The sequence below is a fragment of the Heteronotia binoei genome, chromosome 21 (genome assembly GCF_032191835.1).
Source record: "Heteronotia binoei isolate CCM8104 ecotype False Entrance Well chromosome 21, APGP_CSIRO_Hbin_v1, whole genome shotgun sequence".
NCBI lineage: Eukaryota > Metazoa > Chordata > Lepidosauria > Squamata > Gekkonidae > Heteronotia > Heteronotia binoei.
The window spans coordinates 15,597,247-15,624,271 of record NC_083243.1 but is presented as its reverse complement, the minus strand read 5'-3'; the positions used below and the strand labels follow the sequence as shown (position 1 = coordinate 15,624,271).

General features: G+C 46.8%; 1 protein-coding gene and 1 non-coding gene across 2 annotated transcripts in view; one reads left to right on the top strand and one right to left on the bottom strand.

Moving 5' to 3' along the window:
* The window catches only part of RTN1 (reticulon 1), a 248,090-nt gene that overhangs the window by 194,767 nt on the left and 26,298 nt on the right, over positions 1-27,025 (top strand). Inside the window, exons 4-5 of the mRNA XM_060261935.1 lie at positions 22,829-23,036; positions 24,377-24,515. Coding sequence (XP_060117918.1) covers positions 22,829-23,036; positions 24,377-24,515 — 347 coding nt within the window. The remainder of the gene's footprint in view (positions 1-22,828; positions 23,037-24,376; positions 24,516-27,025) is intronic.
* On the bottom strand, positions 6,094-6,165 carry TRNAA-GGC (transfer RNA alanine (anticodon GGC)). The gene has a single exon. It is a non-coding gene; the product is annotated as a tRNA-Ala (tRNA).

Here is a 27,025-nt window from a genome sequence, read left to right as displayed (position 1 = left end):
CTACCTGAGGGACCGTCTCTTCCCATACGTTCCCCAGCGAGCACTGAGATCGGGAACTCAAAACCTCCTAGTTGTCCCCGGGCCAAAGGAAGCCCACTTGAAAGCTACAAGGGACAAGGCCTTCTCCGTAATGGCCCCATCCTGGTGGAACCAGCTGCCGGAAGAGGTAAGGGCCCTGCGGGACCTTACCCAATTCCGCAGGGCCTGTAAGACAGCCCTCTTCCGGCTGGCCCACAACTAACCGGCACTGAGTACTGAACACTGAACACGGAACATCGAATTTGAATTGAGTGTAGCTTGAGACCGCTGAATGATTTCAATGTTTTATGTATATAACAAATGTTTAGATTTTTAATTATAAATTATGTAATGTTAATTCTAATGCTTAATTTTATACTTTATGTTAGTTTTACATGCTGTAAGCCGCCCTGAGCCACCTAGTGGGAAGGGCGGGATATAAATCCTAGATAAATAAATAAAAAAAAATACTGAAAACCACTCACGGAATTTTAAAAAACACACACAACAAAACAGAGCAAATCCATAATCCAAAAACAGCAAACATTTGATCATAAAGCAGAAAAAGAAAGCAAAAAAAAAACTCCAGCAGAAAATAGTATCAGTGTAATGATAAAGACAGTAATAAAAAGGTAAAGGTAATCTCCTGTGTAAGCACCGAGTTGTTACCGCCCCATGGGGTGACGTCACATGATGTTTACGTGGCAGCTGCTGGAATAGCCTTGGGTCAGCCATAGCTGTTGCAGAGGTTGTCCTTGAAAGGGCAGCTGCTGTGAGAACTCTCTCAGCCCCACCCATCTCACAGGGTGTCTGTTGCGGGGGAGGAAGGGAAAGGAGATTGTAGCCCGCTCTGAGACTCTGTCCTTGGAAGGGCAGTTTCTGGGAGAGAGCTCTCTCAGCCCCACCCACCTCACAGGGTGTCTGTTTTGGGGGGGGAGGAGATAAAGGAGATTGTGAGCTGCTCTGAGACTCCGATTCAGAGAGAAGGGGTGGGGTATAAATCCACAGTCTTATTATTATTATTATTCTGGATAGGGTCACCCTGTCCCTGAGGGAGCAGGTTTGCATCCAGCACCTGCTATTTGGATTGTACCCTCTAAGATAATATACTTTAAAAAAAATTACTCAGGCTTTTATCTGAGTCTCTTCTTCCTGCCCACCTTTCAGGGGAGGGCTCAGTGGTAGAGCATCAGCGTGGCATGCCGGAGAAGCCGAGTTCAGTCCCTGGCATCTCCATTTAAAAGGATCAAGTCGGAGGTGATGTGAAAGATCCCTGTCTGAGATCCTGGAGAACCATTGCTGATCTGAGTAGACAATACTGACCCCTGATAGCCCGATGGCCCGATACTATATAAGACAGCAGGCCTCAGATTTAGCAGGAGCTCACACGAGTGCAGCTCCTGAACCTTTCTGATGCTTCCCCTCTTCCTCCCCACCTACTCTGTCTATTGAACAGTTGGTGCAGTTGCATAACAATCCCTGGATTAGGAGAGCGGGCAGCCAGCCTCCAAGAGCTTTGCCACGCCCCCGGCAGCCCTCATTAACCCCTGGAGAAGCCCACGCCACCCTTTCGTCACTTCTGATGTGATTTTGGGCAGCGGGTGGCTTGCTGGCCTTTTGACTGGGGGGTGGCCAGCGGCTAAGGTGAGCCCTAGGTGAGCAAGGCCTGCTTGGGCTGGCTGGATCTCTAGCCAGCCCGAGGAGGCCTCACTTGCCCAGGGCTCTCCTTTCTTACATTGGGTTGCTTTTGGCGGGGGGGGGGAGCATGGCATATGCTAATGAGTTATGCTAATGAGCTCCACCACCTATTTTTTTTTTCAAAACAACCTCTGTAAGGCAGTTTCATATCTGTTCATGTGATGTAGCCTGGTGGCTTACTATTTATCCAGGGGTATCAAACTCATTGATTATGAGGGCCGGATCTGACATCAATGAAACCTTGGTGGGTCGGGCCGTGTGTGTCATAAAATATAATGCCGGGTAGCACAGATATAAACTTTATAGAGGACACAGACAAACACAGGTTTTTTTAAAACTTAAAACATGAACAGTTGTTGGTTTTAAAGGTGCTTTCTTTGTATCTCTCCTGTGCAATTCAGGGAACTGGGCAAAGGAAGCTCTGGCTCTTTCCTTCCTTCCCCTGGGACCAGGAGAGGGAGGCGTTTCAACCAATAGAAGGAAGAGAGGGTTGGCTCAGTAGCTTTGCTGTGCAATTGAGAAAGCCTGCCAAAGCAAGCTCTCGCTCTCTCCCTCTCCTCCTTCCTCCCCAGTAGAAAGAACAGAGGCTTTGCTCTGTAGCTCCTGTGCGATTGAGCAAGCCTGGCAAAGCAAGCTCTTGTGCGATTGAGCAAGCCTGGCAAAGCCAGCTGTGATGCAAAAGGAAGCAAGAGAGAGAGGAAGAAGGAAGCAGATGACAGTCAGTTGCTCGGGGGGGGGGCCTAATAGGAGCCCTCTGGGGCCTGATTCAGCCCCCGGGCCACATGTTTGACACTCCTGATATGTCTTTAGATCCAGGTGGGCAGCCGTGTTGGTCTGAAACAACAGGTCAAAGTTAGAATCCGGTGGCACCTTGAAGACCAACAGAGTTTTATTCAAGGTACAAGCTGAAGAATTCTGCCTTCACATGAAAACTCATACCTTGAATAAAACAGTGATTAAGAGGGAGGGAGGGGTGGCAGGGGAGCTGGGAGTCAGCTACCACCAGTTCGCTTTGCACGTGATTATCCCAGATGGTGTGGCCTCATAGGCTAATGAGTGTGTGCCCTAATATGCTAATATTAGGGAATGTGGTCTGGTATGCTAATGAGTTCCTGCTGGGCTTTTTCTACCAAAAAAAAGCCCTGGATCTAGACATCTGCCTAGGGCAGCAGGCTACGTGTGTGTGTGTCAAATTAGGCTCTCCCCACATGACTTCAAATAGAAAAACAATTATTTGCATTGATTTGTCCAGCCTGAATCGTTCTCCCACGGCGGAGCACTGTTTTTTAAGTTGATAATTTTGTATGGCCCATGAATGATGTTATAAATATCCAAATGGCCCTTGGCAGAAAACACGTTCCCCACCCCTGACTAGCAAGGGCCGACCCTGCTTAGCTTCCAAGATCTGACAAAAACAGGCTAGCCTGAAGCTAGTTGACACAGTTTGAACTGTAAATAGGGCTCTGATCGTCTGCACGTGTACTAACCAGCCTAGTTCTTATGGACTCCCAGTGAACTCCTGCTCTAGAGACACCCTGGCCTTCGGATGCGGGACAGAGACTTCTCTTTGGTGGCACCCCCATGTTTTTATTTGTTTCTTTATGTTATTCTAATTTTAGCCCGCCCTTCCCGTAGAACAGGCTCAGGGGTGGGTTACATCATAAAAACAGTCAACAGTAAAAACCAATATTTTTTAATGCCCTGTGCTGAAATTCCCTTCCAGCTACAGTAATCAGGCATCAGCTTTGCTTCTGTTTAGTTGCTCATTAAAGCCTTCTCTGTTTACCCACAGTCTTGGCAGCATTTTGCTCGGAGGTTGGTAATGCCGGTCTGTTTTTAGCTCTTGCTTTATTTAGCGGTGATTCGGCTTTACTGCAGCGATTGTTTTAAATTGATTTTTGTTCGTAAGCCATCTTGCAAACCAACTGGCTGAAAGGCAGGACATATACTTAAAAAAAACCCCCTAAATTTAAATACAGCTTGCCTTAGTTCTTCAAGTGGTTTCAGGTTTATGTATACAGGGGTTTTTTTGTAACAGGAACTCCTTTGCATATTAGGCTACATCTCCCTGATGTAGCCAATCATCCAAGAGCTTACTGGGCTCTTCTTACAGGGTCTACAGAGACCAGGGTCTTACAGAGAGCCAGTTTGGTGTAGTAGTTAAGTGTGCGGACTCTTATCTGGGAGAACCAGGTTTGATTCCCCCCTCCTCCACTTGCACCTGCTGGAATGGCCTCGGGTCAGCCATAGCTCTGGCAGAGGTTGTCCTCGAAAGGGCAGTTGCTGTGAGAGCCCTCTCTGCTCCACCCACCTCACAGGGTGTCTGTTTTTTGGGGTGGAGGAGAAGATAAAGGAGATTGTGAGCCGCTCTGAGACTCTTGAGATTCGGAGTGGAGGGTGGGATATAAATCCAATATCATCTTCTTCTTCTACTGTAAGCTCTTGGAGGATTGGCTACATCAGGGGTGCATGGCCTAATATGCAAAGGAGTTCCTGCTACAAAAAAAGCCCTGTCTATATTTCTGTTGCTATCTATCATCTGTCTATCTATCTATATCTCTCCAGCGCCTGCCCTGAAAATAGATGCAACCAATTTATTCGATTTCTCTGCATGCTTTTTTTCTCCTTCAGTACTCCTTTCAGATCTTTATGCTCTAACAATCCATTTCTCTTCCTTGGCTGGTTTCCTGCTTCTGATGAATATATAGATTTTACGACTCGCTTTAATGTTTTTCGCAATCTGTTCTCTCCCGGTTCCTTGCCTTGCCCGCTCTTCCTCTCGAAAGGGTACGCATTGAGAGAAGATTCCAGAAACGACATTGCTTCGGCACGTTGCGTGCATCAGGGGAAACCAAAGCAGGCTAGAGCAGAGACGGCTCGCGTAATAGTCACAGTGTCGGTGTGTCAAGCGTTCAGTGGGAATCAAAGTATCGTCGTGGAACCTTTGCTGGTGAATATGATTACAAAGCGACCTGAAGATGCTTCTGTGTCCCATGAACACGTGGAGCTCCGCTTCCTTCTGCCAAATCAGATCCTTGGTCAATCAAAGTCCGTATTGTCTACTCAGGCTGGCAGCCGCTCTCCAAGGGTCTCAGTCGGAGAAGGATCTTTCACATTACCTACTACCTGATCCTTTTAGCTGGAGATGCCAGGGATTGAACCTGGGACCTCCTGCATGCCAAGCAGATGTTCTACCACTGAGCTACAACCCCACTAAATGACTCTTCAAGTCTCAGGCTGAGGTCTTTCTCATCATCTTATGCTTAGATCCTTTTAACTGGGGATGCTGGGAGTTGAACCTGGGACCTTCTGCATGCCAAGCAGATGCTCTACCACTGAGCTACAGCCCCACTTCAAGACTCTTCACAGTCTCAGACTGAGGTCTTTCCCATCACCTCATGCCTAGATCCTTTTAACTGGGGATGCCGGGGATTGAATTGGACCTTCTGCATGCCAAGCAGATGCTCTACCACTGAGCTACAGCCCTACTTCATGACTCTTCAAGTCTCAGGCTGAGGTCTTTCTCATCATCTTATGCTTAGATCCTTTTAACTGGGGATGCTGGGAGTTGAACCTGGGACCTTCTGCATGCCAAGCAGATGCTCTACCACTGAGCTACAGCCCCACTTCAAGACTCTTCACAGTCTCAGACTGAGGTCTTTCCCATCACCTCATGCCTAGATCCTTTTAACTGGGGATGCCGGGGATTGAATTGGACCTTCTGCATGCCAAGCAGATGCTCTACCACTGAGCTACAGCCCTACTTCATGACTCTTCAAGTCTCAGGCTGAGGTCTTTCTCATCATCTTATGCTTAGATCCTTTTAACTGGGGATGCTGGGAGTTGAACATGGGACCTTCTGCATGCCAAGCAGATGCTCTACCACTGAGCTACAGCCCCACTTCAAGACTCTTCACAGTCTCAGACTGAGGTCTTTCCCATCACCTCATGCCTAGATCCTTTTAACTGGGGATGCCGGGGATTGAATTGGACCTTCTGCATGCCAAGCAGATGCTCTACCACTGAGCTACAGCCCTACTTCATGACTCTTCAAGTCTCAGGCTGAGGTCTTTCTCATCATCTTATGCTTAGATCCTTTTAACTGGGGATGCCGGGGATTGAACCGGACCTTCTGCATGCCAAACAGATGCTCTACCACTGAGCTACAGCCCCACTTCATGACTCTTCCCAGTCTCAAACTGAGGTCTTTCCCATCATCTCATGCCTGGGTCCTTTTAACTGGGGATGCTGGGGATTGAACCGGACCTTCTGCATGCCAAGCAGATGCTCTACCACTGAGCTACAGCCCCACTTCATGACTCTTCACAGTCTCAAACTGAGGTCTTTCCCATCACCTCATGCCTGGATCCTTTTAACTGGGGATGCCAGGGATTGAACCTGGGACCTTCTGCATGCCAAGCAGATGCTCTACCACTGAGCTACAGCCCCACTTCATGACTCTTCACAGTCTCAGACTGAGGTCTTTCCCATCACCTCATGCCTAGATCCTTTTAACTGGGGATGCCAGGGACTGAACCTGGGACCTTCTGCATGCTGAGCAGATGCTCTACCACTGAGCTACTGATCCCTTCTTATAAAGTCCTTAGTTGGTGGAGAATCTCCTACTCAGGAAACGATATTTGAGACTAGGTTTTCCAGGGGCATTTTCAAGAAATAAAGTTAAAGATAGTCCCCTGTGCAAGAACCAGTCGTTTCTGACTCTGGGGTGATGTCGCATCACGACGTTTTCACAGCAGACTTTTTGTTACAGGGTGGTTTGCCATTGCCTTCCCCAGTCATCTGCACTTTCCCCCAGCAAGCTGGGGACTCATTTTACTGACCTCGGAAGGATGGAAGGCTGAGTCAACCTTGAGCCGGCTACCTGAACCAGCTTTTGCTGGGATCGAACTCAGGTCGTGAGCAGAGCTTGGACTGCAGAACTGCAGCTTACCACTCTGAGCCATGGGGCTCTGCTTCTAGGCTCGGAATTTAACTGAGCAACTCCCGCCACTGCTGAGAGCTGTCCAAGATGCTGATTCTAGCCAGTCCTCCCCTGGCAGCTGCTGGAATGACCTTGGGTCGGCCATAGCTCTTGTAGGAGTTGTCCTTGAAAGGGCAGCTGTCGCAAGAGCTCTCTCAGCCCCACCCAACTCACAGGGTGTCTGTTGTGTGTGTGTGTGTGGAGGGAAGGTAAAGGAGATTGTGACCGCTCTGAGATTCAGATTATAGGGCAGGATATAAATCCAATGTCGTCGTTGTCTTCTTCTTCTTCTTCTTCTTCTTCTTCTTCTGCTGCTGCTGCTGCTGCTGCTGCTGCTTCTGCTTCTGCTTCTGCTTCTGCTGCTTCTGCTACTGCTTCTGCTTCTTCCTCCCTTCCTTCTCTCTCCTCATTCAAGAGATAGCCTTTAGCAATAATGTTTATGGCTGTACAGAAGAGCTTAGGATGGTTTCTTCTGAGAAAAGACTTTTCCATGTTAGTCTTTAACATACTACTGGACTGACTATTGCTCTGTTCTACGGCTACAGACAGACTAATGTGGGTACCCACCAAGTTTACCAGGGTGTAAGCCAGGGGTGGCCAAACTGCGGCTCAGGCTCTTTCACACATATTGTGTGGCATTCAAAGCCCCTACAGCCCCATTGGCTGGCTTGAAGAAGGCATTTCTCTCTTTAAATCAGTTCTCCAAGGCAAGCCAGCCAGCAGCTTGGAGAATGCATTCAAAGTTAAAGTTGCTTTATTTCTACCTCTCCCGACCTCCTCCACCTATTTGCCTGCCTTCCTTCCTTCCTTCCTTCCTTCCTTCCTTCCTTCCTTCCTTCCTTCCTTCCTTCCTTCCTTCCTTCCTTCCTTCCTTCCTTCCTATCCAACTTTATGACTCTGATTCTATGTCTTGTTGCTCTCAAACTTCTCACATTTATTCTTCATGGCTCTTCCTTCCTTTCTTCCTTCCTCCTTCCCTCCCTCCCTCAAACATCTGACATTCATGTGCTGTGGTGGCTAAAAAGCCAAATGCAGTTTTGGACTGTACCAACAGATCACGTGAAGTGATGGTATCACTTTACTCTTTTCTGATAAGACCTCACCTGGAGTATTGTGTTCAGTTTTGGGCACCACATTTTAAGAAGGAGATAGACAAGCTGGAACGGGTCCAGAGGAGGGCAACGAAGATGGAGAGGGGTCTGAAGACCAAGTCCTATGAAGAAAGGTTGAAGGAGCTGGGGATGTTTAGCCTGGAGAGGAGGGGCTGAGAGGTGATATGATTACCATCTTCAAGTACTTGAAGGGCTGTCCTATAGAGGATGGTGTTGGATTGTTTTCTGTGGCCCTAGAAGGTAGGACCAGAACCAGTGGGTTGAAATTAAATCAAAAGAGTTTCTGGCTGAACTTTAGGAAGAACTTCCTGACCATTAGAGCAATTCCTCAGTGGAACAGGCTTCCTCAGGAGGTGGTGGGCTCTCCTTCCTTGGAGGTTTTTAAACAGAGGCTAGATGGCCTTCTGACAGTAATAAAGATCCTGTGAATTGTGAATTTAGGGGGAGGCGTTTGTGAGTTTCCTGCATTGTGCAGGAGGTTGGACTAGGTCACCCTGGAGATCCCTTCCAACTCTATGATTCTATGTCTCGTGGCTCTCAAACTTCTCATATTTATTCTACATTACGGCTCTTACATTAAGCAAGTTTGGCCACCCCTGGTGTAAGCTTTCAAGAGTCAAAACTCTTGATAAAGCCAGTTTGGTATAGTGGTTAAGTGCATGGACTCTTATCTGGGAGAACCGGGTTTGATTCCCCACTCCTCCACTTGCACCTGCTAGCATGGCCTTGGGTCAGCCATAGCTCTGGCAGAGGTTGTCCTTGAAAGGGCAGCTGCTGTGAGAGCCCTCTCCAGCCCCACCCACCTCACAGGGTGTCTGTTGTGGGGGAGGAAGGTAAAGGAGATTGTGAGCCGCTCTGAGACTCTTCGGAGTGGAGGGCGGGATATAAATCCAATATCTTCTTCTTCTTCTTCTTCTTCATCAAAGGCTCCTTAGAAAGCTTGAGAGTCATGGAGTAAAAGGACAGGTCCTCTTGTGGATCAAAAACTGGCTGAGTAATAGGAAGCAGAGAGTGAGTATAAATGGGCAGTCTTCGCAATGGAGAACGGTAAGCAGTGGGGTGCCGCAGGGCTCGGTACTGGGTCCCATGCTCTTTAACTTGTTCATAAATGATTTAGAGTTGGGAGTGAGCAGTGAAGTGGCCAAGTTTGTGGATGACACTAAATTGTTCAGGGTGGTGAGAACCAGAGAGGATTGTGAGGAACTCCAAAGGGACCTGTTGAGGCTGGGTGAGTGGGCGTCAACGTGGCAGATGCAGTTCAGTGTGGCCAAGTGCAAAGTAATGCACATTGGGGCCAAGAATCCCAGCTACAAATACAAGTTGATGGGGTGTGAACTGGCAGAGACTGACCAAGAGAAAGATCTTGGGGTCATGGTAGATAATTCACTGAAAATGTCAAGACAGTGTGTGTTTGCAATAAAAAAGGCCGATGCCATGCTGGGAATCATTAGGAAGGGAATTGAAAATAAATCAGCCAGTATCATAATGCCCCTGTATAAATCGATGGTGCGGTCTCATTTGGACTACTGTGTGCAGTTCTGGTTGCCGCACCTCAAAAAGGATATTATAGCATTGGAGAAAGACCAGAAAAGGGCAACTAGAATGATTAAAGGGCTGGAACACTTTCCCTATGAAGAAAGGTTGAAACGCTTGGGACTCTTTAGCTTGGAGAAACGTCGACTGCGGGGTGACATGATAGAGGTTTACAAGATAATGCATGGGATGGAGAAAGTAGAGAAAGAAGTACTTTTCTCCCTTTCTCACAATACAAGAACTCGTGGGAATTCGATGAAATTGCTGAGCAGACAGGTTAAAACAGATAAAAGGAAGTACTTCTTCACCCAAAGGGTGATTAACATGTGGAATTCACTGCCACAGGAGGTGGTGGCGGCCACAAGTATAGCCACCTTCAAGAGGGGTTTAGATAAAAATATGGAGCACAGGTCCATCAGTGGCTATTAGCCACAGTGTGTGTGTATGTATATATAAATTGAAAGGTTGGAAATAAATGCTTTCCAGATTAGAGTCTGCCGCTGCTAACCGCTACACCACACCAGGTCTCTGCGAGCAGGCAATGATTTTTACGGTAGCTGGCTAGAATCAGCACCTTGGACAGCTCCCAGCAATGGCGGGAGTTGCTCAGTTAAATTCCGAGCTGAGTAGCACCCTTAGAGACCAGCAAGAGTTTTGAGCAATAAGATTTCAAGCAGGTCTTTTTTTGTATCAGGAACTCTTTTGCCTATTAGGCCACGCCCCCTGATGTAGCCAATCCTCCAAGAGCTCACAGGACGCTTCTACTGGAAGCTCCAGGAGGATTGGCTACATCAGAGGAGTGTGGCCTAATATGCAAAGGAGCTCCTGCTAGAATTCCATCCCTGCCTCTTATATAGCCAATCCTCCAAAAGCTTACAGGGCTCTTCGTACAGGGCCTACTGGAAGCTCCAGGCGGATTGGCTGCATCAGGGGGGTGTGGCCTAATATGCAAAGGAGGTCCTGCTAGAATTCCTTACAGGGCTCTTAGTACAGGGCCTACTGGAAGCTCCAGGAGGATTGGCTACATCAGGGGTGTGTGGCCTAATATGCAAAGGAGGTCCTGCTAGAATTCCTTACAGGGCTCTCAGTACAGGGCCTACTGGAAGCTCCAGGAGGATTGGCTACATCAGGGGGGTGGGGCCTAATATGCAAAGGAGGTCCTGCTAGAATTCCTTACAGGGCTCTTAGTACAGGGCCTACTGGAAGCTCCAGGAGGATTGGCTGCATCAGGGGGTGTGGCCTAATATGCAAAGGAGGTCCTGCTAGAATTCCTTACAGGGCTCTAAGTACAGGGCCTACTGGAAGCTCCAGGAGGATTGGCTACATCAGGGGGCATGGCCTAATATGCAAAGGACTTCCTACTACAAAAACAACTCTGCTCTCAAGAATCAGAAACAAGCAGGAATAGCGATCACAGAGTCTTTTCATCCCAGTCAGAAGATGGGAAGCATGTTGTGAAGAATGCTTGTAGAGGATGCAAACGCACTATATGCGTATTGTAATGAGCTTGATTAGAGCAAGAGGGGAAATGCTTGCGGGGTGGAAAATTAGCCTCTGTAGCGGGAGAAGAATTCTATGTCTCCGTGTCCATTGTTTGGAACGTGAATTAATTCATGTTCGAGATGGGTCGCCGTGTTAGTCTGTCCGTAGCAGGAGAAAAGAGCAGGAGTCTAGGAGCACCTTAAAGACTAACAACATTTGTTGCTGGGGAGGACATTGACTCACAATAGTCCTACCAGCAATAGCATTGACTCACAATAGTCCTACCAACAGAGGAACCACACTCCATGAGAGAGACTGTTTAGTGTGCCTGGATCTCATTTGTAAGCATAGGAGTGTATAAGTATCTGGAGCAGAGATCCATCAGTGGCTATTAGCCACAACTTATCATTGGGACTCTTTGTCTGGGCAGTGATGCTCTGTATTCTTGGTGCTTGAGGGGGCACAGTGGGAGGGCTTCTAGTGTCCTGGTCCCACTGATGGACCTCCTGATGGCACCTGGGTTTTTTGGGGGGTTAGATTCTATATCAACAGATGAGTTAAGCAATGTAGAGCTGCATCGTCGTGATGAATCAATGCTAGCTGGTGAGGTACAGAATGAATTAAGTTTTATGCATTTGGTTTCTGTGTGTTGGTGAAAAATTAGAATGAGTTGCATCCCACAGATTTGTTCTATTAACTTCAGTGTCTAAGGAGCCTTTTCCCCAGTGCTCGCAATTGCAGAGGTGTAATTGCTACGAAAAGGTCGAGGCCAAGTCACTTGGGAATCTGTTCCCTTTGTTACACAGGGAAGTAAAAAATGCATGATCTCATCCTTTGTAACATGCATTAGGTTATTCTCATATGTCAGGAACCAAACACAAGCACACAGAACTTCTCAGGGAAGCTCCAAATATCTATATTGCAGCAGGGGTCCCCAACCCCCGGTCCATGGCCTGTTAGCAATCGGACTGTGTTGTATAATTATTTCATTATATATTACAATGTAGTAGTAGTAGTAGTACTAGTAGTAGTAGTAGGAAGAAGAAGAAGACGATGATGACGACACTGGATTTATATCCTGCCCTCCACTCTGAATCTCAAATTCTGAATCTCCAAGCGGCTCACAATCTCCTTTACCTTCCTCCCCCACAACAGACACCCTGTGAGATGGGTGGGACTGAGAGGGCTCTTGCAGCAGCTGCCCGTTCAAGAACAACTCTGCTTGAGCTATGGCTGACCCAAGACCATTCCAGCAGCTGCAAGTGGAGGAGTGGGGAGTCAAACCCGGATCTCCCAGATAAGAGTCTGCGTACTTAACCACTACACCAAACTAATAGAAATAAAGTGCATAATTGTATCATCCAGAAACTATCCCCCACCCCACCCCAGTACGTGGAAAAATTGTCTTCCACAAAACTGGTCCCTGGTATCAAAAAGGTTGGGGACAGCTGCTATATTGCAAGAGAATTGTGCCCAACAGATTCAGATATCCAACTCCCCCAGGCCAAAATAGCTGAGGAATTTTATGGAAGCCAAAATGACTAGCAAGATATTCAAGGGGATTGCATGCTTAGGGGCTGTAGCTCTGGGGTAGAATACCTACTTAGAAGATATAGAAGAAGATATTGGATTTATATCCTGCCCTCCACTCCGAATCTCAGAGTGGCTCACAAACTCATTTACCTTCCTCCCCGACAACAGACACCCTGTGAGGTGGGTGGGGCTGAGAGGGCTCTCACAGAAGCTGCCCTTTCAAGGACAACCTCTGCCAGAGCTATGGCTGACCCAAGTCAAACCCGGATCTCCCAGATAAGAGTCCGCACACTTAACCACTACACCAAACTGGCTCTCTTAGAATACATAAAACTGCTATCATCATGGGGGGAGTCTGTATTTGGAACTATGGTATCTATTTTGTCATCTTGTTATTGTTAATTATTTTGCTTTAATAATTACATACTGACCGGTTTTTAATTTTATATATTCTAATGCTACCTGCCCCAAGTCTGTTTGGGAAGGGCAGGATATAAATTGAATGAATGGACGAATGAACAAACACTGTCATTGGTCCATCAAGGTCAGCATTGCCTGCTCAGACTGCCAGCAGCTCCCCAGGGTCTTAGACTGTGGTTGTTCCTATCACCTACGGTTTGGTGTAGTGGTTAAGTGCGCGGACTCTTATCTGGGAGAACCGGGTTGATTCCCCACTCCTCCACTTGCACCTGCTGGAATGGCCTTGGGTCAGCCATAGTTCTTGCAGAAGTTGTCCTTGAAAGGGCAGCTTCTGTCAGAGCTTTCTCAGTTCCACCCACCTCACAGGATGTCTGTTGTAGGGGGAGAAGATATAGGAGATTGTAGGCCACTCTGAGACTCTGTCCTTGAAAAGGCTGCTGCTGTGAGAGCCCTCTCAGCCCCACCCACCTCACAGGGTGTCTGTTGTGGGGGGAGAAGATATAGGAGATTGTAAGCAGCTCTGAGTCTCTGTCCTTGAAAGGGCAGCCGCTGTAAGAGCCCTCTCAGCCCCACCCACCTCACAGAGTGTCTGTTGTGGGGGGAGAAGATATAGGATATTGTAAGCCGCTCTGAGTCTCCGATTCAGAGAGAAGGGCGGGGTATAAATCTAGTCTTCTTCTTCTTCTTGAAGAGCAGTGTTCCCTCTAAGCTGAGTTAGTGTGAGCTAGCTCCCATCTTTTTTTAGCCTCTAGCTCACACATTTTTGTCTTAGCTCAGGAAAGGCAGCTGCAGAGCAGGCTAATTTCTGCAGTCGCTCACAGCCTTAATGCCAGTAACTCATGAAGTAGAATTTTGGTTCACAAGTCTCCACAGCATTGGTGAAGAATACTGCAAAGTCAGTCTATGGGTTAGGGTTTGGTTCTCAAGGCAAGAGATGAACAGAGGTGGTTGGCCGTTGCCTGCCTCTGCATAGCGACCTTGTACTTCCTTCCAGGGCTGGCTCTGCTTAGATTCTGGGGTCTGATGAGATAGGGCTGGCCTTGGCTATCCAAGTCAGGGTATCAACTACCTGATCCTGTTCTTGGGAGATGGTAGGCCTTGAATTCAGCAGGAGCTCACAGCAGCACAGCTCCTGAACCTTTCTGAGGGTTCCTCCTCTTCCTCCCCACCTACCTTGTCCATTGAATAGCAGGTGCAGCTGCATAACAATCCCTGGATTACGAGAGCGGGCAGCCAGCCAGCCACCAGGGGCTTTGCCGCGCCCCCAGCAGCCCTCATTAAACCTTGGAGAAGCCCACATCACCCTTTCTCTACTTCTTGTATTATTTTAGGCGGTGGGTGGCTTGCTGACCTTTTGACTGTGTGTGTGTGTGGGGGGGTGGCCAAGGAGAGCCCCAGGTGAGCGAGGCCTGCTTAGGCTGGTTGGATCTCTAGCCACCCCAAGCACTCCAAGCACCCCAAGAGGCCTGCTTAGGCTGGTTGGATCTCTAGCACCCCAAGTTGGATCTCTAGCCACCCCTCACTCGCCCAGGGCTTTCCTTTCTTGCATTGGGTTGCTTTTGGCTGTGGGTGGGGGGAGCAACATATGCCAATGAGTTGTGCTAATGAGCGCCACCGCCTGTTCTTCTACAAAACAACCCCAGGGAGATGGAACCTGTGGTGTTCTGTGTGCAAAACAAGCACTCAACCAGCTCGTCCCAACACCACTCCCACATTCCCAAAGTCTCAGATCACTACTTGTCCTCTCTGGCCAAAAGATCTTCAGGTGGCACATGTAGAATGGATCTTTCTGTGCCAAAAACCTCGACGAGCCTTTGCATCTCAGATTTGATAATGCTGGGCAAAGGAGAACAATAGTCTAGTGTAAGAAGAAGAAGAAGAACAAGATATTGGATTTATATCCTGCCCTCCACTCCAAAGAGTCTCAGAGCAGCTCACAATCTCCTTTACCTTCCTCCCCCACAACAGACACCCTGTGAGGTAGATGAAGATATTGGATTTATATCCTGCCCTCCACTCCAAAGAGTCTCAGAGCGTCTCACAATCTCCTTTCCCTTCCTCCCCACAACAGACACCCTGTGAGGTAGATGAAGATATTGGATTTATATCCTGCCCTCCACTTCAAAGAGTCTCAGAGCGGCTCACAATCTCCTTTACCTTCCTCCCCCACAACAGACACCCTGTGAGGTGGGTGGGGCTGAGAGGGCTCTCACAGCAGCTGCCCTATCAAGGACAACCTCTGCCAGAGCTATGGCTGACCCAAGGCCATTCCAGCAGGTGCAAGTGGAGGAGTGGGGAATCAAACCCAGTTTTCCCAGATAAGAGTCCGCACACTTAACCACTACATCAAACTGGCATCATTTGACATTGGGTTTTTTTTTCACTTTTGCCTAAAATCAACACGAAACAATGTTGGGGGGAAAGTCCAAGGAATTTCTAGGTAAGTGCCTCTATCCCCATCAAATCTTGGGAAAAGGGAGACTTTTGGAAATTGGAAGGGGAGAGTCCATGAAGCCCAGAATATAAAGAGACAGAAGAATATAGCCAGTTTGGTGTAGTGGTTAAGTGCGCAGACTCTTATCTGGAAGAATCGGGTTTGATTCCCCACTCCTCCACTTGCAGCTGCTGGAATGGCCTTGGGTTAGCCATAGCTCTTGCAAAGCTGTCCTTGAAAGAGCAGCTTCTGGGATAGCTCTCTCAGCCCCACCTACCTCACAAGGTGTTTGTGGTTGGGGAGGACGGTAAAGGAGATTGTGACTGCTTTGAGATTCAGAGTGAACAGCGGGATATAAATCCAATATCTTCTTCTAAATGCGGAAGTCACCAGGGTCAATAGAAAATTCTGCAGTCTAAAACAAATAGATTCTTCTCTTGTTAGCCAGATTTGGTCGTTGTGCATTCATTTGATTGATGGGTGATTCCCTCTCGATTTCTCTCCTGTACATTTCCATGGTAGAGCATCTGCTAGGTAAGCAGAAGGTCCCAGCTTCGATCCCCAGCATCTCCAACTAAAAAGGGTCCAGGCAAATAGGCATGAAAAACCTCAGCTTGAGACCCTGGAGAGCCGCTGCCAGTCTCAGTAGACAAGGCTGACTCTGATGGACCGAGGGTCTGATTCAGTATAAGGCAGCTTCATATGTTCATTCCTTATCACATCACTGGGAACGCTCCTCTTTGATTCTTTCTCTTCCAGCAGGCACAGAGTTTCTTCCTCAGAGACAGGGAAGGTGTCTTCAGAAGGAAGGCAAAAACATCAACGCCTGACATGCTTGACATGAGAGGCTTTCCGAGACAAAATGCTAGCAACTCATTATATCGTTAGTCCATTATTCCTTTAATTAAAGGGAGGAAACAAGGCTTTCAGCCGTCAGTTGCCCGGGCGACAGGAAGATCTGTGGTTTGTTTGGTCATCTGGATGGGAACTGATTTAGCACCTGAACTAAGAACATAAGAGAACATCAGAGAAGCCATGTTGGATCAGGCCAATGGCCCATCCAGTCCAACATTCTGTGTCACACAGTGGCCAAAAAACCCCAGGTACCATCAGGAGGTCCACAAGTGGGGCTAGAAGCCCTCCCACTGTCTTCTCACCCCCCCCCCCCCCAACATGCACCAAGGATACAGAGCATCTCTGCCCCAGACAGAGTTCCAACAATATGCTGTGGCTAAGAGCCACTGACGGACCTCTGCTCATATGCTTATCAATCCTCTCTTGAAGCTGGCTCTGCTTGTAGCTGCCACCACCTCCTGTGGCAGTGAATTCTACATATTAATCACCCTGTGGTGAAGAAGGACTTCCTTTTATCCATTCTAACCCAACCACTCAGCAATTTCATTGAGTGTCCACAAGTTCTCATATTGCGAGAAAGGGAGAAAAGTACTTCTTTCTCTGCCTTCTCTATCTCTATCTATCTTCTCTACACGAGTGAGGCTTTCTGAGACAAAATGCTAGGAACTCTTTATATCATTAGCCAATTATTCCTTTAATTAACGGGAGGAAACAAGGCTTCCAGCCGTGAGTCGCCCGGGCGACAGGAAGATCCGTGGTTTGTTTTGTCAACTGGATGGGAACTGATTTTGGTGCTTGAACTGTTTTCAGGGGTCATTTCCTAGAAACAGAGGTGCTGGAGCTCATTAGCACATCACCAGAAGGTGTATCAATTATATCAGCTCAGCATCTACCTTAAAATGTTTCTTGACTTATAACTGTAATAATAAAACATTACTCCATCTTACTTTTTAAATTGCTTTTATCCTCTGTGGCCACAGTGGCAGGATGAAGATTTCCATCTGTCTGATTCATATGTTTTGCTTATTTCGCTATTTTTGTGGGGGGAAATATTAGAAAGTTTGTCAGATCTTAGAGTTTAGAAAGCAGGTTTAAACAATGGAGCCTAGAAGCAAGTATTTTTGGGGGGAGGGGAGGGTAAGAAAGAAAGAGCACAATAAAATTTAGAGGTTCCGGAACTCCGCTCCTGTGAGCTCCTGCCCAAAATGAGGCCTGACTATTTTGTTTCACAGGGTGGTCACATTGGTCTGCAGTGGAACAGATAGATTTCAGTCCAGTCGCACCTTAGGGATTGGATCAACATATGGAGCAGAGGTCCATCAGTGGCTCTTAGCCACAGCGTATTGTTGGAACGCTCTGTCTGGGGCAAGTGATGCTCTGTATTCTTGGTGCTTAGGGGGGACATAGTGGGAGGGCTTCTGGTGTCCTGGCCCCACTGATGGACCTCCTGGTGGCACTTGGGTTTTGTGGCCACTGTGTGACACAGAGTGTTGGACTGGAGGGGCCATTGACCTGATCCAACATGGCTTCTCTTATGTTCTTATGTCTGGGGCAGTGATGCTCTGTATTCTTGGTGCTGGGAGGGGCAACAGTGGGAGGGCTTCTAGTGTCCTGGCCCCACTGGTGGATCTCCTGATGGCACTTGGGGTTTTTGGCCACTGTGTGACACAGAGTGTTGGACTGGATGGGCCACTGGCCTGATCCAACATGGCTTCTCTTATGTTCTTATGTCTGGAGCAGTGATGCTCTGTATCCTTGGTGCTTGGGGGGAGGGGGCAACAGTGGGAGGTCCTCTAGTGTCCTGGCCTTACTGATGGACTTCCTGATGGCACCTGGTTTTTTTGGTCACCGTGTGACACAGAGTGTTGGACTGGATGGGCCATTGACCTGATTCAACATGGCTTCTCTTATGTTCTTAACAGGATTTGGGAGGTATAAGTTTTGAGAGCCGGAGCTTTCTTCGTCAGAACTGTCTTGAACTGTTTCGATCAGCATTCGGGAAGGTTGGGGTAGGAAGAAATTTGCGCATATATTATGGGAACCAGGGAAACAAGACTGAGCATGCTGTTTTGACCTACAGATCCCCTCCTCTTCCTCTGTTGTTTGGTGGCCTATTGATTTTCCTAATAGCATTGCCGTTGCATTTATATACATGTATTCAGGGGTGGAATTCTAAGAGTTCATTTGCATATTAGGCCACACCCCCATGATGTGTCCAGTCTTCCAAGAGCTTACAAAAAGAGCCCTGTAGGCTGCTGGAGGATTGGCTACATCAAGGGGGTGTGGCTTAATATGCAAAGGAGCTCCTGCTAGAATTCCACCCTTGCAGGTATTCACGCCTATATTAATTTATGTATTGTAATATCAATACTTATTAACCTTCATATATATTCATTATATTCTTTTATGGATTTTCATAGAATAGTGTTAGCAACAAAGGGGGTTACAGTAGAGGGTAGATCACTGAGGGAAGCCAGAGCCTAATCTTATCTCCCTGGCAACAGAAGATGGGCACCAACAGAAGATGTCTACAAACTGGAATGTGACCTTGGAGAAAAGCCAAAGATATTTGGGTGAGAGCTGTTTAGGCAGGAGAAACGATGAGCCATTAACCTCAATTTGGACTGAACCTTTCATTGATTGTCCGTCTAGCAAGACAAGTCGTCTTAAGTGCACCTGCTACGAACGTTTGCTACCCGTTTCTTCCTTTAGAAATAGTAAAATAGGTTGTCAATGAAAAACTTTATGAGAGGTTATGAAACAGAGGAAGCTAGTGTTTCACACCCAAATTCAATATTTGGTGCTTCGGAGGGGCAACAGTGGGAGGGCTTCTAGGGTCCTAGCCTCACTGATGGACCTCCTGATGGTACTTGGTTTTTTTGGCCACTGTGTGACACAGAGTGTTGGACTGGATGGGCTATTAGTCCAGCATGGCTTCTCTTGTGTTCTTTATACTGGTACACTTGTCGTCTCCCTCCCGCCCCCGTTTCAGTGTAGTGAGAAGTTCCAGGGGTCATTACATTCCAAGGTTGGTTCCCTCTGGAGAAGAGAACACTGGAGGATAAAGTGTTTTGTTTTGTTTTTTGCAACATTGTAGTACTGCTTTGTTTATAAATATGCAAAAAGAATGCAATGGAGGCACACAGCCACTCTCATACTCAAGAGCCAGTTTGGTGAAGTGGTTAAGTGCGCGGACTCTTATCTGGGAGAACCGGGTTGGATTCCCCACTCCTCCACTTGCAGCTGCTAGAATGGCCTTGGGTCAGCCACAGCTCTGGCAGAGGTTGTCCTTGAAAGGGCAGACTCTTATCTGGGAGAACCGGGTTTGATTCCCACTCCTCCACTTGCAGCTGCTGGAATGGCCTTGAGTCAGCCATAGCTCTGGCAGGGGTTGTCCTTGAAAGGGCAGCTGCTGTGAGAGCTCTCTCAGCCCCACCCACCTCCCAGGGAGTCTGTTGTGGGGGAGGGAGATAAAGGAGATTGTGAGCCGCTCTGAGATTCAGAATGGAGGGCAGGGTATAAATCTTAATATCTTCTTCTATATGAATGTATTTTTTCATATGTGAAATTTTGAGGTTAAAAAAATAGTGACTTCTTATTATGTGTACACATAATTGCTAGATGGGGTTTCTTCGTCTCTGTTGTTTTTTATTTATTTATTTATTTATTTATTTATTTATATTTATTTATATTAGGATTTATATCCCGCCCTTCTCACCTAAGTGTCTCAGGGCGGCTTACAGCATAATAATTCAAACACTTCAGTTTAAAACATTTAAAAATACAATTAAAATACAATTAAACCATAAATTAATAAAAAACAAGATAGAATAAAACCGGCGGTCTATAGATGCATTTTGTTCCATCCAAGATATTTTCATTGTCAGTTAATGTTATAAGCCTGCCGGAAGAGGGCTGTCTTACAGGCCCTGCGGAATTGCCCTAGATCCCGCAGGGCCCGCACCTCTTCCGGCAGCTGGTTCCACCAATAAGGTGCCGTTATTGAGAAGGCCCGATCCCTGGTGGATTTTAGTTCAGAATAATTTTATTTCAGAAATCAAATACAAGAGAACAAATATACAAAGCCAAAACTGACCATTTACAAATACATTGTTACATGTTAATAGAAGATATTACTCCATGGCACCGATAATCCCACTGAATCATCATAACTGAAGTAAGAACATTCAGAGTAATTAAAAACGCACATCTTGGTTTTATGATTGTAAATGGTATTGGTTGATTTTATTGTGTGTAATCTGTTTTTAATGTTTTATGTGGTTTAATTTGCTAGCCGCCCTGAGCCGCCAGGGGAGGGCGGGATATAAATTTGATAAAATAAATAAACAAATATATAAAAATAACTGGTACTTATTAGGGTTTGTAGAATCTTTCGGGATCAAGTGCCGTGTTCTACTGGAGAAAGTTTTCCTTCCTTCTACTGGAGAAAGTTTTTCTCCAGTAGAACACGGCACTTGATCCCGAAAGATTCTACAAACCCTAATGATGTTACCAGCCGTGAAAACCTGAAATCTTTGATAATTGGTACTTACTAATGCCAAACCAGTAAACTAGAATTAGATGCGCCCTGTCCAAAAATACCACATGCAAAATAATCTAGAAAAGGGGACCACTTAAGAAGAAGGGTATTCTTGCAACCTGGTCTCATCCTACCACCCAGACTGTGAGCAGTTTTATCCATGATAAAATATTCCTAGCACTGACTCAGCCAGACAACCCACGAGGGAAGAAGAAGAAGAAGAAGAAGAAGAAGAAGAAGAAGAAGAATTGCAGATTTATACCCCGCCCTTCTCTCTGAATCAGAGACTCAGAGCGGCTTACAATCTCTCATATCTTCTCCCCCCACAACAGACACCCTGTGAGGTGGGTGGGGCTGAGAAGGCTCTCACAGCAGCTGCCCTTTCAAGGACAACCTCTGCCAGAGCTATGGCTGACCCAAGGCCATTCCAGCAGGTGCAAGTGGAGGAGTGGGGAATCAAACCCGGTTCTCCCAGATAAGAGTCCACGCACTTAACCACTATACCAAACTACTATACCAAACTGGGAGGCGAATTTAACCTCCAGTTTGTTGCTATTGCAAACTTCGTTGGTCTCTTATATATGCCATTAAATGCCAACAATGCCCTTCAGTTCTCTACATAGGGCAAACAGGACAAACCCGGATAAATGGACACAAATCTGACATCAGGAATTACAGAACTGAGAAACCTGTGGGAGATCACTTTAACCTTCCAGGGCATTCAATGGGTGACCTCAAGCTGTTCTACTGCAAAGGAACTTCAAAAACAGAATGGAGAGAGAAATTGCTGAATTACAAATTATTATGAAACTTGGAGCAAACACTTCCCCAGGACTGAACAGGGATATTGGTTTTCTTATCTCATTACAGAAGCTAAATCCACTCTCACTGAGTATAGTTATATATCCGCAGTATTCCAATATATTTCTCTGTTAGAATAGTGTATCACAACAGTTTTTGGAATTGACATACTCAAAATAGGTACGTTGGCTGTTTATCTCATTACATATACTTGACCCGTTTCATTATTGTATTCTTTTTTTTCTTTTTTTTCTAATGATGTTTACATGTTAAATAGTAAATCAGGTGAACAAGAGCATCACTATCCAATGATGAGAGCCAGTTTGGTATAGTGGTTAAGTATGCGGACTCTTATCTGGGAGAACCGGGTTTGATTTCCCACTCCTCCACTTGCAGCTGCTGGAATGGCCTTGGGTCAGCCATAGCTCTGGCAGAGGTTGTCCTTGAAAGGGCAGCTGCTGTGAGAGTCCTCTCAGCTCCACCCACCTCACAGGGTGTCTGTTGTGGGGGAGGAAGGGAAAGGAGATTGTGAGCCGCTCTGAGCCTCTGTCCTCGGAAGGGCAGCTGCTGTGAGAGCCCTCTCAGCCCCACTCACCTCACAGGGTGTCTGTTGTGGGGGAGGAAGGTAAAGGAGAATGTGAGCCGCTCTGAGACTCTTTGGAGTGGAGGGCGGGATATAAATCCAATATCTTCTATCTTCAATATCTTCTAATGTATTTCTCTTTTAGCTGTATTGACAGACTCAAATAGGGATATTGGCTGTTTATCTCATTACGTATACTAAACCCATCTTCCACTATATTTTAATGTGCTTTTTCTTCTAATGGCAAACTAGATGTACGTTACATGTTAAAAGGTAAATTAGTTAGATGGGAAAAACTTCTGAGAACATAATGCCCTCTTTTTGACCCAGGCTTATATAACAGATTGACAGACATTCTCGCATTTTGACATATTACTGTTTTATTGCTTTCGCGTGCTCATGCTACCCAGATCAAAGGTTTGCTCAGTTTGTTAATTTTGCTATTCTGTCACTGGTTCTTAAATTTGTAACATTTTCCATTCGAAACCACTGCCTACCAGCTATATGTAGCTCTGCTCACTGTACCCGATTCCTCGTCTGACGAAGTGTGCTTGGAGCACACGAAAGCTTACGTTCTGAATGAAACTTGGTTGGTCTTAAAGGTGCGCTCGACTCCTGCTTTGTCCTACTGCTTCAGACCAACACGGCTGCCCACTTGGATTTGTTGGTCTCTGTTTACACTCTTGTAATTTTTCCCCCCGTTCCTGCAGCAACTCTGCCAGAGAGGCGGATGCTCAGGGATTCACACCACTAACCTTCCTTGATAACTATTTCAGAGACTGGCGTTAATGTTTCGTCTTACTCTCCCCCCTCCCCCTTAACCCAAACCCGTCCACAGCTATCGACCTGCTGTACTGGCGCGACCTCAAGCAGACGGGCATCGTCTTCGGGAGCGTCCTGTTGCTTCTCTTCTCCCTGACCCAGTTCAGCGTCGTCAGCGTGATCGCCTACCTGGCGCTGGCAGCTCTCTCGGCCACCATCAGCTTCAGAATCTACAAGTCGGTCCTGCAGGCTGTGCAGAAGACTGATGAAGGCCACCCATTCAAGTGAGTCCTTTGCCTTTGGCGAGAACGAGAAAAAAAACAAGAAAACTGGGCTAAAAGCAATGAAACGAATCTTAACAGGGATAAATTTAAAGTTCTGCATTTAGGTGGGAAAAATCCAATGCATGGTTATAGGATGGGGGAGACTTGTCTTAGCAGTAGTATGTGCGAAAAGGATCTTGGGGTCTTCGTGGATTGTTCGCTGAACATGAGTCAACAGTGTGATGCAGCGGCTAAAAAGGCAAACGTGATTTTGGGTTGTATCAACAGACGTCTAGTGTCCAGATCGTGTGATGTGATGGTATCGCTTTACTCTGCTCTGGGAAGACCTCACCTGGAGTGTTGTGTTCAGTTTTGGGTACCACATTTTAAGAAGGATATAGACAAGCTGGAACGGGTCCAGAGGAGGGCAATGAAGTGGGTGAGGGGTCTGGAGACCAAGTCCTATGAAGAAAGGTTGAAGGAGCTGGGGATGTTTAGCCTGGAGAGGAGGCAGCTGAGAGGTGATAGGATCACCATCTTCAAGTACTTGAAGAGCTGTCATGTAGAGGATGGTGTGGAATTGTTTTCTGTGGCCCCGGAAGATAGGACCAGAACCAGTGGGTTGAAATTAAATCAACAAGAGTTTCCAGCTCAACATTAGGAAGAACTTCCTGAACGTTAGAGCAGTTCCTCAGTGGAACAGGCTTTCTCGGGAGGTGATGGGCTCTCCTTCCTTGGAGGTTTTTAAACAGCGGCTAGATGGCCATCTGACAGCAATGAGGATCCTGCGAATTTAGGGGGAGGTATCTGTGAATTTAGAGCAGTTCCTCAGTGGAACGGGCTTCCTCGGGAGGTGGTGGGCTCTCCTTCCTTTGAGGTTTTTAAACAGAGGCTAAATGGCCCTCTGACAGCAGTGAAGATCCTGTGAATTTAGGGGGAGGTATTTGTGAGTTTAGAGCGGTTCTTCAGTGGAACAGGCTTCCTCGGGAGGTGGTGGGCTCTCCTTCCTTGGAGGTTCTTAAACAGAGGTTAGAGGGCCATCTGACAGCAATGAGGATCCTGTGAATTTAGGGGGAGGTGTTTGTGAGTTTCCTGCATTGTGCAGGGGGTTGGATTAGATGACCCTGGAGGTCCCTTCCAACTCTATGATTCTATTATTCTAAGAAACGTTTCCTTTCTTTGCAAGAGCAAGAGCAGGGTGGTAGGGAACATCTTTTCCAAGGAAGCCTTGATGGACTGAAGGTCTGATTCAGCAAGGCAGCTTCATGTATTTACGTGTGAAATTCCTTCAGAACACCTGCGTTTTTGTAAACTGACCTGCCTGTGTGTGTGTGTGTTTGCGTATGTGTGTTTCTCAACAGGAACTACTTGGAGATGGAAATGTCTCTCTCCCCGGAACAGATTCAGAAATACACAGATTGCCTCCAGTTGTACGTCAATAACACTGTCAAAGAGCTCCGGAGGCTGTTCCTCGTTCAGGATCTGGTGGATTCCTTAAAGGTATGTGCCCGGCAAAGAGCAGACTGGGGGTTGGAAAGAGTCACACTTGGAGATACTACAACAAGATGAGTCTCACGGTCTCTCTGCTTCTGAGCCAGTAGCTCATTTGAGCCTTTGAAAGCCTCTTTTGAGAGGAGTCATGTAAAATTACGGTGTAACCCAGGGGTGGCCAAACTTGCTTAATGTAAGAGCCACATAGAATAAATGTCAGATGTTTGAGAGCCACAAGACGTGAACATCAGATGCTTGAGAGCCGGAAGGAAGGAAGGAAGGAAGGAAGGAAGGAAGGAAGGAAGGAAGGAAGGAAGGAAGGAAGGAAGGAAGGAAGGAAGGAAGGAAATAGATGGGGGGAGGAAGGAAGGAAGGAAGGAAGGAAGGAAGGAAGGAAGGAAGGAAGGAAATAGATGGGGGAGAAGTGGAAAGAAAGCAACATTAAATACATTCTCCAAACCACCAGCTAGCTTGACTTGGAGAAGTGATTTTAAGAGACAAATACCTTCTCTAAGCTAGCCAACAAGACAGTGGGGCCTTCAGAATACACACAATGTGTGTGAAAGAGCCACACGTGGCTACTGAGCCACAGTTTGGCCACCCCTGGTGTAGCCGATTAAAAGAAGTTTCTATCTCTCTTTCTGTCTTTTAGTGGAATTCTGGGTCCTGCCAATGGCTTGGATACAAACTTTTTCTGCTCATGCGAAGGCATTTCTCCTCCCAATGAAAATCTTCACATTCTACCCCTTGTTTTTTTTCTTGATGCCCCTGACTCTCAGGGACAGTCTCCCGAGGGACATAGCAGACTGTAGTGGAGTGGAAGAGATGAAAGATGGAACTATTCCGTTCCTCTCATAGATTTCTGCTCTGGCTTCTTTGGATTCAAGCCAGCAGAACCGTAGAGCAGCACAACAGCTAGATTTGATCCAGGTGGGCAACTCTGAGGGTCTGAAGCAGTAGGACAGATTTTGAGTTGAGGGGCACCTTTAGGACTAACGGAAGTTTATCCGAGGTATGAGCATTCGTGTGCAAGCCCACTTCATTTGAAGCACGCGTTGCTTCGTGCTTGAAGTGTGAATAACGTTGGGGAGGGGCGGTGGCTCAGTGGCAGAGCATCTGCTTGGTAAGCAGAAGGTCCCAGGTTCAATCCCCGGCATCTCCAACTAAAAGGGTCCAGGCAAATAGGCGTGAAAAACCTCAGCTTGAGACCCTGGAGAGCAGGGGAGGAACGGTGGCTCAGTGGTAGAGCATCTGCTTGGTAAGCAGAAGGTCCCAGGTTCAATCCCCGGCATCTCCAACTAAAAGGGTCCAGGCAAATAGGCATGAAAAACCTCAGCTTGAGACCCTGGAGAGCAGGGGAGGGATGGTGGCTCAGTGGAAGAGCATCTGCTTGGTAAGCAGAAGGTCCCAGGTTCAATCCCCGGCATCTCCAACTAAAAAGGGTCCAGGCAAATAGGCGTGAAAAACCTCAGCTTGAGACCCTGGAGAGCTGCTGCCATTCTGAGTAGACAATACTGACTTTGAGGGACCGAGGGCCTGATTCAGTATAAGGCAGCTTCATATGTTCATATGTCTGCGATATTATGCAATATAACAGAGTAGAAATCTCTCTTGCAGAACTACTCCTTGAAAAGGATGTCAGTTTAACTCATACTGGTACTGGTATTTGAACAGAGTGGAGTCCAGCTTCATTCTAGAGCAGGGGTGGCCAAATTTACTCAGTGTAAGAGCCACACAGAAAAGCTTCAGATGTTTGAGAGCTGGAAGGAAGGTAGATGGGGAGGGGAGAGGTGAAAAAGAAAGCAACTTCAAGTGCATTCGCCAAGCCTGCCAGCTGGTTGGCTTGGAGAATTGATTTAAAGAAAGAAATGCGTTTTCTAAATCTGCCAACGGGGGTGTTGGGGGCTTCGAGAGCCACACAATATGTGTGAAAGAGCCTCCTGTGCTCTTGAGCCACAGTTTGGCCACTGCTGTTCTACAGCAAGATGTTTATTTTAACCCACGCTTGAGAGGAGACCAGTGGAACATTACAACAGACTCTAATTTATTACTCTTCCTGATTAGAAACCCAATGAATAGACATCAATCTCCATCTCTGATGTTTATTGCCTTTGCTGTTTTTTCTGCCCAGTCTACCCAAACCAACGATTACTAGACCTCCAACTTGTTATTCTTTTAATCTGCTTAACACATTTTCACTAATTTATTTTATTTTATTTTTTATTTATTTATTTTATTGCATTTATATGATATCCCGCCCTCCCCTAACGAGCTCAGGGCGGTCAACCACGGTTTAAAAATAACAGAGTGTTAAATCGAAGAGCAATAAAATCGTTAAATCTTTTCAATAGTTCATACAATTTAAAATATGTAGTACGGTTCCGGGTTCACTAACCAGGATCTAGATGGCGGGTTTTAATTCTTATTGAGCGCCTCATGTGATGATATTATAAGATATTGTTTGGCACTCTGGATTTAATAATAATAGATAATAAGTTTTATTTATATCCCGCCCTCCC